Source organism: Astatotilapia calliptera, chromosome 18 (genome assembly GCF_900246225.1).
Source record: "Astatotilapia calliptera chromosome 18, fAstCal1.2, whole genome shotgun sequence".
Lineage (NCBI taxonomy): Eukaryota > Metazoa > Chordata > Actinopteri > Cichliformes > Cichlidae > Astatotilapia > Astatotilapia calliptera.
Window position 1 is genome coordinate 22,875,619 of NC_039319.1, and position 12,259 is coordinate 22,887,877.

Genomic DNA, 12,259 nt, shown 5'->3' on the forward strand with positions numbered 1-12,259 from the left:
ATGATTAACTAATAAAAGCAGGCTTGTTTGCAGGTTTGTAACAATGCTTTAACCTAATGTTTTTTAACTGTTGTGTTGCTAAGTGAGTGGTAATACAATGCATTCATATGTAAGTGCAGTCACACGCTGGTCACCCAGCGCTCTATTTACAGCTAAACAGTGACTGCTACCCCGAGTATCCCCCGTCCTCTTTCTAAGATACCTTTTGTTCTCTCTGCCCTCAGGTTTGTTGCCCCACCCATGGCCAGGTGTCTTGGGGTGAAGAATAGATTTCAAGTGACCGCTGCACCATCGCCGAATCTGGAGTCGTTTTACATCCAGAACAGGAGAGAGCCGACACAGGTGAGCCTGAGGAGGCCTCTGCACGCATGCAAACACGTGGCTTAGTCTTTGAATTTGTATTTCTTTAAAGTCAGGTGTTTTTCAAATGATTAAACTGGCGTGTTTTCATTTGAAAGTTAAATTTGTGTGTAAAAGCACTTTGTTTTCCCTTTCCCCCACAGCATTAAACACACAACCCCACAAGGTCATCTTGTGACCTTTCACAGGCTTCTGGCTAAATAGAAATGAGTCCAGCAGACATTTGCTTTTGCTCTAAAGACTGAAGAAATATGGAGGGTCAGCTTAATGACTTATTGGCTGAAAACTGACAAAAAGCCTCATAACTTAGAAACGGTGCACGGTGGCACGGTGGTTAGCACTGTTGCCGCACAGCAAGAAGGTCCTGAGTTCAATTCCACCATCAGGCCGGGGTCTTTCTGTGTGGAGTTTGCATGTTCTCCCCGTGTTTGCGTGGGTTCCCTCCGGGTACTCCGGCTTCCTCCCACCGTCCAAAGACATGCAGCTTGTGGGGATAGGTTAATTGGATAATCCAAATTGCCACTAGGTGTGAATGTGCGAATGAATGTGAGTGCGAATGGTTGTCTGTCCCTGTGTGTTGGACTGGCGACCTGTCCAGGGTGTACCCTGTCTCTCGCCCTATGACAGCTGGGATGGGCTCCAGCGCCCCCCGCGACTCTGAAAAGGATAAGCGGAAGCGAATGGATGGATGGAACTTAGAAACTATGATTCTTACAAGTGTGGTGTGTTCTTTTAACATATAGACAAAGACTTGAAATAGCAGGTCACATTTGACCTCTGACCCCTGTAGATTGATCTGAAGGTCAACATGTTAATAATGCTATATAGAGCTATTTAAAACTATGCTTCTTTCTGCCATTGTTTCCACTGTAGGCATATAAAGAATGATATGTAAATATCACATTATTTTTTATGACTTTGTTATGTACAATATAGTAACAGGTTATAACTTTTAAAATACTGTTTAGATACATATAGAAAGTTTCTGACTAAGTTTATTTTTTTTTTTTGGAAAGCAAAATGAACATGTGATCAAGATTATTTAAACAAATTTCACTAAACAATGAAATGAATGCTACATATGTAAACATTAATAAGAAATAATAAAATAAATATACTCAAAAATGATGTCAGCTATATTCAAATGGGTTTGAACAGGAGAAATAAATCGAAGCCTGCACGTCGCACTTACTTTTACTGCACTACAAACTTCTTAAAGTACGTTTTAAAAGAACAATACGAACACGTTGCATTCGAGCGTCGCTTGCTCCACCTCAACTCATTCTGTGCTGTTTTTTGTTTCAGAGTGAAATGGAAGGCTTGATGCTGTCGTGCCGCAAAACGCAGAGACAAATAGAGACGTGGTTCAAGCGTCGCAGGAGCCAAGACAAGCCGTCTAAAACCAAGAAGTTTGGTGAAGCTGCGTAAGTATTTCCCCTCCACGCCTCCGTCATTGTCCAGTTACTGATGAGTTCCTTCAATAGAAGATCCTCCACCAGTCTCCACAATGACCGATCCTGGAAAAGCTCGCAAGAACTCTGACACTGTCCAAAGCTTTGGCTGGTTACATTTTTAAAGTGCTTTTTTAAATGGCCAGAGTTTCTCATCTCAGTCGCTGTCTTTCAGTTGGAGGTTCTTCTTCTACCTCACAGCTTTTGTGGCTGGATTGTCCTGCCTGGTTGATGTGAGTGACAACATTTTATAGCAATGACATTTTACTCCTACTATTGATGCTAAAACAATAAGTGAGTGAAAAAAAATCAATTTAACCTTTGTGTTGTCCTGGGGTCATTTTTGTCCCAAAAAGAAATCTTTTGCTATCAAAAATGTGTTTTTTATTCATTAAATGGTCTGAAAATAAGTGAAGTTATTCAGTACTATGCTATGCATGATTGGAATAAGTTGGAATAAGTAATTTGATTTATTTATGGGGGTTTTATTGGATTTTGTAACACCTGTTGTCCTTGGGGGTCAAAAACGGCCCAAAGTAAAAAGTGTTGCAAAGGGCCATATTTTCATACCATACTGCTTTCAAACATCTTGGATCACTGATGTGTGGGGTCATGCAATGCTCATAACAACAACAACAAAACAGGAAGCACAATGAGGAGGCAGGTGCTCTACATTTAATTCAATTTTAATTATACAGCACCAAATCACAACAACAGTCGCATCAAGGTGCTTCATATTGTAAGGTAGACTCTACAATAATACCTACACAGAAATTATCTCACAAGCCTCCAGTGCAATGGAGGCTTGTGAGATAATTTTTTTACCATGTTGTGGAAAGGAATGACCAGTAAAGAAATGCACATATTGTCCTCTAGTATAATGAGGAGGAATAATCAATGTTCAGGAAGATCCAGGGTTAGAAGATAAAGAAAATATTGCCAATATTTAGATCAAATGCTACCTTTTCTCTGAAAAATCACATCACCCACCTGCAGAAGTGGAAGAAGGCTATGAAGTGAAGGAAAGTGATGAAGAATCTGAAGTATGTTCAAGTAGGTTCTCAGGCATCCAGAATGTGGTAGTCTGAAGAGCTTGGAAAGAAAGTGACTGGGCTTCTTGAAGTTTCTTGAATTTTCAGAATGTGAAACTAAAATAGAAGATGTGTCAGAGGACTACACATCTTCTATTTCAATTATGATGAAGATCAAGCAAGAACGAGGAGTCAGCTGAGACAGGAATATTTGCAGTAATATGAGGAAACATTGATCTGGTCTTCTATCCTTCCCAGTGACAGACGATGCAGGACTCTCTCGTGCGTCACAGAGAAAGACAATCTACCACGGCACATATGCCAGGTCCCATACTGATTACCTAAAATCCTCAGATTGCTTTTCTACGCGAGCGCTGAAAGCATTATACACCATGTATTCTGCTTGTATTATGCTTTTTAACGTTCACATGCCAATGGATGCATCAGAGACCAAGTTGGGGTTCAGTAACGTGTCCAAGGACACCTTGGTAAGAACTCCAGACTAGAGCACACAGAGATTGAACCAACAACCATCCAATTAGCAGATGACCTGCTCTACAGCCAACTCAATGACAAACAAGGAGGGACAACAAGAGAGGAAGAAAAATGGATCAAGAGCAGCTGTAGGCATATGTGGGTGTGTTGATTCTTACTGCCGTGCATCCAGTAGAGTCGCTACGGCCAGTTTATGACATCCAGAGTCTTTTAGGGCAGTTTTCATGCTACTGTGACTGACACAAGATTAATCACAGAATCGCAAAAAGGATATCATTCCTTGATAAAGAAACAATAAATGATCATTGTTCATGACACAAACATGCTCCCATTGGAGGTGTATGGAACAAGTGGGTGTTTCTCCTGCTGTGATGTAAGATCCAGGTACTGATATGACTGTGTGAGCACCAAGTCCCCTTCAGAGGACTCTGTCCATTCCAACAGAACATCCCAAGTAAACCGGGGAACTACGAGATAAAAACATGTGCAGTATGTGATGTCAGGTAATGAGTTGGAATAAAGTTGTATAAAACCTTGAAACACAGAGATGGATGATATTTTATACTTATTGCTTTCAAACCAGATGCGGTCATTTTTGACCCCAGAAGACAACAGATGTGATTATTTGCTGCCAGTGAAAAACTTGAAGTAGTTTAAAAACAGCTTCCTAAATTAACTTTGACATATACCCGTCTGTGATCATCTGTTAAAGAAACCAACTCTGGTTGTGAAACGATAATCACAATAACTGATGATTTAATTTATTTTTTTTACCCAAAAACAAAGACACATTTCATTTAAATGAGGTTTTATCAGACATAAATTTGAAATGGAATAAAGAAATCGTGTCAAAATGTTTGAATTAAGTTTTAATTAAAAGTGGGGGAAAAATCCACTTCATATTAATTAAGTATCAATCAAACCAGATGGAGTCATTTTTGACCCCTGAGGACAACAGGTGTGGAAATCGGGAGGACATTATGAGGGATAATCTGAAAGTTATTTCTGTCCTTTCATACGTTTCCACCTCTTCAGGTTTATTCTAAATTTTTCCCTGTCTGTGCAGAAACCGTGGTTCTGGGACCTCAGGGAATGTTGGAGGCAGTATCCATTTCAGGTGAAAACATTACATACACCACATGACTACTTTGGTAAAACAGAGTGTGCTCCATTAAAATAACCGTTGTGAAAGTCTCATTATTTATGTTGAAAGTGTAACCTGTGTACGGATAGGTAATCCAATTACACCTATTTTACAGAGGAGCTGTAAAACAAGCACAATACAGTAAATTCATGTACGGCATTCAAACTACAGAGAGTTAACCAGGTTATTTATATAGTGCCAGGATGTCAGAAATGAAGTTAAAAAGTTAAATATGTGCATGTGTAACTTTGATTATATTCAGTTACTCAAGATGGGGTTAAATAAATCTAAACAAGCCAAGAATTAGAGGCCCTGATAATTAACGGCTTATTATAAAAAATCGCACATTTACCCGGTTACTGATTTGGCTTGGTCGTTAACTTTGGCCATGAAACTGCATTAGTTTGATATTTAACGCATCCTGGTTCTATATTTAGAAAAGTAAAATATTTTATATTCATATTTACTGCTACTAATAATAATAATACGTAATAAATTATGTGTATAAAAAGTCTATGATAAATACATTTACAGGTTTCTAAAAGTAAGCATAATAATCCCTAAAAATGGAAAGTAAAACACATTGTGCCACACATACGAGAATATATATATATATATATATATATATATATATATATATATATATATATATATATATATATATATATATATATATATGTATATATATATGTATATATATATGTATATATATATATATATATATATATATATATATATATATATATATATATATATATATATATATATATATATATTTCATACATATGTATGTATGTATGTATATGTATGAAAAAATAAATAAAAATACCGTCATGGCTGAGAATAGTTTCAATCCATCTAATTGTAGTTTATAGGCAAAGAGTGATCCATTATACCGCCTAGTGGGACTAAAAACAAAATGAGTTGCTCAGATTCTTAGGCTTCGGTGGCAAGTGTAAGGATAGCGACACGCTAGAATTATTCATGATAGTTTCCCTTCCTTTCTTAAACAGAAAAGCTTATAAATACATTTCAAATCCTCCACCTGTGTAGGTGCAGTGCTCCCTACTGTTCTGCCAGTATTTAAAGTCCAGGTATTTTATAAAAAAAATCACCTTTATATTTGTCCTCCTCAGCCCATGGAGAGAGCTCACTACTGGTACTACATGCTGGAGCTGGGATTTTATGGCTCTCTGCTCCTTCGGATCTCTGTGGATGTCAAGAGGAAGGTGAGGATGTTACACAACAGGCTGCGTTCAGCCCCGGCGACACGTAGCAAAGTGTTTATTTAAACAGAAGCGCTTGTGCATTGAACGGCCCGTTTTGTTACGCAAGCATTGCATTGAAAGCAGCTGATTCACTGCGTGCGCTGCCCTTTTAGATACGCCAGAGTTTATATACAGATTGCTGCTGACTGAGTTGCATGTTTCACACATTCCACCACAGAGTGCGTTGCCAGATTTCTTCCTGTCTCACGCAGCAGATGCCCTTTACAGAAGTTAGCTGTTGGGATGATGTTGGTCTAACTGTGGTCATATTTCATGTTTCTCTCACTTCACTTCTGCTTTAATGAGAAACCTGACCAGCACATGGTTAATGAGTGACTGTCTTCTGTTGACATCTGATGGTTCTTTTGTTTTGCTCACTGCATGTTTGCCTTTGCAGGATTTTAAGGAACAGGTCGTCCACCACTTGGCTACCATCTTCCTGCTCAGTTTCTCTTATTGTGCCAACTACATTCGCATCGGCACCTTGGTCATGCTGCTCCACGACTCCTCTGACATCCTGCTAGAGGTAACCTGCAGATCCTTTTATTTATGCTCTAAAGGTAAAATAAAGGTCATTTACGGTCTTTTTTTTTTTTTTACATGTGCAGGAAAAAACATCTTGGGAATCTTTAAAAATATAATATTCACTTTGGCCAGACATCCTACATTAATGTAGAAAATTGAAAGAAATGAGAAAAACTGACTGTACAAACTACAATCAGAAGTTCAAACTGCACTTTAGGCTATTCTTAGAAAATATTTATCTAAGACCTCTGCAGTAGCCTGCAGGAAGCAGAAGGATCCTGTGATTGTGCCATGATAGCTAGCGGTGCTGACTGACCTTTGTTAACCTGTGCAAAAGACACAATTGTGAATAACATCAGGCTTCTAAACCTGAGCTGCTTGATGCTTTTTATTTTTGCACTGAAAATGAGAAAACAGCAGGCGTTCTTAGTGTTCTGCTTGACTTAAAGACTGAGCTGTTTTTCCCCATTCTGAAAACATTTAGTTTGTTATTTCATTATCCATATCTACATAGCACTATTGTTGGGATTTGCTATGTGACTTTATTGCACGGTTATTATTTCTGCAGCCTGCAAAGATGTTCAACTACGGCGCTGGCTGGAGGAGATCGTGTGACACCCTGTTTGTTATGTTCGCTGTGATCTTCCTCGTGACTCGGCTGGTGATTTTTCCCAGCAAGTAAGAGATAATTCTCCTTTTTTTGTCGTTAAATTGCTCGATAACTGTAAAAGAAGTGTGGATGAATTTGAACTCTCTCATCAGCAACTTGACTCTAGCTATTCGATTACTTACAGAATCATTCACACCACCCTGGTACTGTCCATGGAGGTGTTTGAGCCTTTTGCTGGCTACTACTTTTTTAACATCCTGCTGATGGTGCTGCAAGGTCTGCACATCTTCTGGGCCAAGTTGATCTTGCACATGTTCTATAAGTTCCTGAAAGGCAAGGTGAGAAAGAGCAGTGAAGCTATAGTGCGTCACGAGATGTCTCTGACATGTTTTCAATTGTTTTGCAGTTCTAATTCTTACGTGATACCACTTGATGCAAACAAGCAAAGAGTCCAATTAAAAGGACGACAGGGAGCATCCAGAAAATTGAACCAGTCAGCTTTATGTCCTCATTCACAGCCCTGTGGTCACAAGAAAATAAATCAGTGTCACCCACTCATTTGTTTTTGGACCTTCTTCGTAGTTTGTAGTGTGAAACCTTCTGTTTTCTTCCTCAGCTGGAAAAAGATGAACGCAGTGATGAAGAAAGTGAGGTTGAAGAGGAAGAGGAGGAAAAAGGGGGAGAGGAGAACAAGGACCCAGGAGTTGACTGTTACTGGGAGAAAAGTAAAGACTCTCTTAACTCCAAACTGTCTATGCTCACCAACAGCTGTGTCCTTAACAACCTGGCCAACCACAGGTCGTCTGTGGTGGACAGAATGCGTAAAGCTCAGTAGGAACGTTCTCCGTCTGTTGTTTTCCTTTACTAATGTGAACTGGGTGTGTTCAGTCAGAGCGGTGTCTGTGAGTCAGATGATGCTACTGTCCTTCACTTTTAACTGTGAGAAACTGAAGCAGAAAACATTCTCTTTAAAGCCGGTGTCATAAAACAGGTGTCATAGCGCCCTGCTACACACAGGAAGCACAATCCTGAGCCTCAGTAACGCTGTACAATGATCCATAGTGATTCACTGTCTTTAAAGAGGGACGGCAGCCTTCATTTGAAATGTTTTGTGCTTGCTAATGTCCACTGTAGCCTTCACTGCACACGGTTTTCTTTTTATTTATTAGGCTCACGAAGCAAACATTTAAAAGTACAACAGAGATTATTAACACGAACATAAACCAATATCGAAACAAAAGAGCAGGTTGATGTATGTTCATGCGTAGATAGAAGTGCTCTTTAATTACTGTAAAATACTGTTACATTTAAATGCTGAAAATAAAATGATCATTTAGTCTTTCTACCTTTATTTCTTTTTTTGGTTAAAGATTTTGAAAACCACCTCAACCGGCTCCTCATATCGAAAGGAGCCAGTTGAGGTGGTTCGGGCATCTGACAAGGATGCCTCCTGGGCTGGGCGAGGTGTTCCGGGCCTGTCCCACCGGGAGAAACCCCCGGGGCACACCCAGGACACACTGGAGAGATTATATCACTCGGCTGGCCTGGGAACGCCTTGGTGTTCCCCCTGACGAGCTGGAGGAGGTGGCTGGGGAGAGGAAGGTCTGGGCCTCTTTTCTTGGGCTGCTGCCTCCCTGACCCGGCCCCGGATAAGCGGAAGAAAATGGATGGAGGGATGGATTTTGAAAAATATTTCAGTATGTGATTAAGTAGAATTAAAGTGCTGTGCAAAAGTCTTCAGCCACCCAGGAAGATGGGGTGGAGGTGCAGCCATTTAGTCAAAAGTGTTTACGCAGAAGTGGAAAAAATTCATAGAAGGAAAAAGTTTATTGCTCTAAACCTCTTGAAGGGCATTCAAAGTTCTTCTTTGGATGTTCGCTGCCTTTTGTACTGTTCTCTGTGTAAAAAATCCCACACTGCTCGAATAATGTTGATGCCCGGACTCTGGGGAGGACAGTCCATGATTCATAGTGTTTCATTGTGTGCCAGATGTATTTTTCTTAGATTCTATAAAAGAAATTGGAACAAATTATGTGTTTAAGTGGCAAAAAATACAATTAAAAACTATTTTGTTGGTGAGCTGTGTAGACACAACACTAGTTCATCCCAATGATTATAACAAAAAATCAAATCTCATACAGTCACTGATTCATCATTAGGTTAGGTGCCTTTTTAATGCTTTCATGATTTATAGAACAGTAATAAGAGTCTTAAATAAACACAAAAACTTTGAAAGATCTTCAGAAATCTTGGAGAACTGTTTGTGTTATTTTTCCAGGATCACTTTACACAAATAAGTAAGGGTGGCTAACGAGTTCTGCACAGTACTGTAGTCTAAGGAGCGTCTGGACTTCTTTAAGTTGCTTGAACACGTTTCACCTCTCATAAGAAGCTTCTTCAGTTCTAAGGGCAAATGGTGGAGAGTCCCAGATTTAAGCCCTGTGGGAGTGTCCCCCCAAGAGAGACATGGACCCCCTAATGATCCTCTACCTAATTACACAAGCCGAGGTGTGAAGACGGGTGTAGGTCACAATCAGCCAAGGTTTGGGGTGAGCTCATTGTGAAACCCACTTTCGTGTGAGGTCAGATGGCCCAGGATGAGAGTGGGCGTTAAGGTGTCTGGGAAGGGAACTGGATTATAGATGGCCGACAGTTGGTGTCGTAAACCACCGCCTCTGTTCGAAGATGGTCGCTCACAGTGGACAGAGATGTCTTCTTTCAGTCCTCTTTCAAACTCTCCAAAATGTGAACTTTGGCATCCTCGAAAGCGTGACCTTTGTCCTTTAGATGGAGAAGCACCGCCGAGTCTTGTCCTGCGGAGGTGGCTCTTCTATGTTGTGCCATGCATTGTGAAGTGGCTGTTTGGTCTCTCCAATGTAGAGGTCTGGGCATTCCTCGCTGCACTGCACAGCATACACCACATTTTTGAGTTTGTGTTTAGGAATTTTGTCTTTGGGATGAACCAGTTTTTGGCTGAGTGTGTTGCTGGGTCTGAAGTACATTGGGATGCCGTGCTTGGAGAAGACTCCTGAGGTTTTTCCGAGCACCTTAGACTATGATGACCTGGATGACCGAGAACCTTCACAGACACAGTACTGTAGATTAAACAGTGTCACTATCACCGCTGTTGTGCATCGCCATCTGCTGGCAGCTTCTACAACCACACTAAGGAGGTCCACAGACTTGAATTGCAAAAATGTTTAATGACCATAATATCACTTTTATGTGAAACCTCTCTCTCTCGTGAAGGAGTTGTTTTTTTAAAATGCACACATAGTTACAAATGTTCCAGCAGAAGAAGAGACGAAAAGGATTATGGTCTGTGATGGAAGTCTTTCCATGAGCCCTTTGTTTTGGAATAAAATGTCGTAGCTCCTGATGGGTGATTAGAAAGATTCACTCTAGAAGTGATTCAGTTTGTTCACAAGAAAAAGCTCAACTTCTCTCTTTTATCGTTTCTCATGTGGGCTTAATGATGACTCATATTTTATTAATCAATAGTGTTTGCCTTAATTCTTATATTATCAATGCTACTAAGAGCAGGACTTCTTCTTTTCTATTTAGTTTAAATCTATTAGTCTTAAATTAAATATGTAGAATAAAGTTGAAGGAATTTCTGAAAAACAATATTTAACTGGATTAAATCATGAAACTTAATTGTCCTCGCTTTTCTCTCTTCCTCTTTTCTTCTATATTTGTTTTTTTCAATAATTATTTCATTCTTATTGTACCTTTGTGTCATTCATCATAGCAAACACTTGCAGTTAATCTGCGACCTGTTAGTGAGTTTCATCCCAACGTTAGTTACTCCCTCTGTGCAGCAGTGTCAGCAGGACAGATTAAAAACAAAGCACTGGATAAAACTTGTTCACAGCGCTCTGCTCACTGAGTTTCTGAGCGGCTGGTGAACAGAAAGCTTATAAACTTTCTTCTCCTTAACTTCTGAAACGATCATTTTTGTCTGGGAACTCAGTGCACAGTATTACTACATTCATTTTGCTTTATAACTGGATTGGTGTAACTAACAAAGCTCTGTGCATGTAGTAGTACATGCCCACAGTAGCTGTAACCATTAAGTTACTGTCTCACGCTCTTTGCTGGGAAACAGCTTGAGGATGGACTCACCCTGTCAGAATATAACATCCAAAAAGGTGGATTTCACCACGATGGAAGAAAACTGCTGTTTGTTAAATGTTTTAAAGTTGCATTGATGGTTATATACCCATGTCTTTCTCTCAGATTCCAACCCTCACCTTGTCCTACGTCTGAGAGGGGGCATCATTGAGCCATCACTGAAGCAGCTGGCTCAGAAGTACAACTGTGACAGGATAATCTGCCGCAAGTATGTATACAAAACCAGCACACACAAATATTAGCGAGACTGAACTCATTCTCAGAGAGGTGAGGGGATAATTCCCCTAAGATAAGATAAGATGTTTTGAGCGGATTGCTAAAAACTGATTCCACTTGATTTCATCTTTTTGCAGGGTGCATGGGAAAGGTCCGAAGAAGTAAAACCTTTAGTTGCTCCTTATGCACATGAGGTTTTTAGGAAAAAATGCATTATTAGCAAGGCTAAATAATTACTGAGTGGCTGATTAAATAATTTTCCTCTTTCAAAGAACAGTTGTCAGAATCAAATTCAGTGGCAGATTTTAGGTTGACTGGGAGTAAGCTCTCCCAGAGCTTTGATGGCTCCAAGTTGAGTGTTAGCAGATACATATCACAGCCCTCAGTAAAGCAGCGATCTACAGATTCCATCTCACTAATCTAAAGATTTCTGTCATCCGTCTTAGGTGCTATGCTCGTCTGCATCCACGTGCCATCAAGTGTGGACACACCCGCAACATCAGACTGAGGATTCTGTAATCTGATTACACAATCCAGCCGTTAAAAATGCTCCATCAGATTGAATAAAACTCTTAATACTGAAGAAAACCTTTTTTACCTCTTATTTTGAAATGTGTTAAACATCAAAATTGAAGAAAACGTGATCGTAACACATTTTTTGCCATATTTAGATCTTTTCCAAAGTTCAGCTTAATCAGGATGTGAATATGAGCTGAATGATTAAAAGAAAAAAATAGATTATAAAGTTGGCCAGTATATTTTTCAAAAGCACATCAGATTTATCTACAGTCTGTAGAGTAAACCAACAACATAGCAACCCTGTGTTTTTAATTTTTATTTTGAAATAATATTACTGGATTGAATTTATAATTTTTTTTTTTTTTTTTTAAATAAAGCGTTATTGAATGTAGGTAGGTATTACATTTTGAGTTTGGGTTTTGAGTCAGTTAGTCGCACCTGCAAATTATGGTAAATGGACTGGTTCTTATACTTAAGTACTCAGAGCACTTCCAAGACATCTCATT

General features: G+C 39.5%; 1 protein-coding gene across 2 annotated transcripts in view; it reads left to right on the forward strand.

The window, feature by feature from the left end:
• The window catches only part of LOC113010462 (ceramide synthase 2-like), a 13,312-nt gene extending 1,501 nt beyond the window's left edge, over positions 1–11,811 (forward strand). For both annotated transcript variants that reach the window (XM_026149515.1, XM_026149514.1), the window contains exons 3-13: positions 225–342; positions 1,666–1,784; positions 1,987–2,044; positions 4,404–4,454; positions 5,618–5,710; positions 6,147–6,275; positions 6,843–6,952; positions 7,069–7,222; positions 7,501–7,609; positions 11,124–11,226; positions 11,681–11,811. In XM_026149515.1, coding sequence (XP_026005300.1) covers positions 225–342; positions 1,666–1,784; positions 1,987–2,044; positions 4,404–4,454; positions 5,618–5,710; positions 6,147–6,275; positions 6,843–6,952; positions 7,069–7,222; positions 7,501–7,609; positions 11,124–11,226; positions 11,681–11,753 — 1,117 coding nt within the window. In that variant the 3' untranslated portion in view covers positions 11,754–11,811. The remainder of the gene's footprint in view (positions 1–224; positions 343–1,665; positions 1,785–1,986; positions 2,045–4,403; positions 4,455–5,617; positions 5,711–6,146; positions 6,276–6,842; positions 6,953–7,068; positions 7,223–7,500; positions 7,610–11,123; positions 11,227–11,680) is intronic.
• Positions 11,812–12,259: the final 448 nt, after the last annotated feature.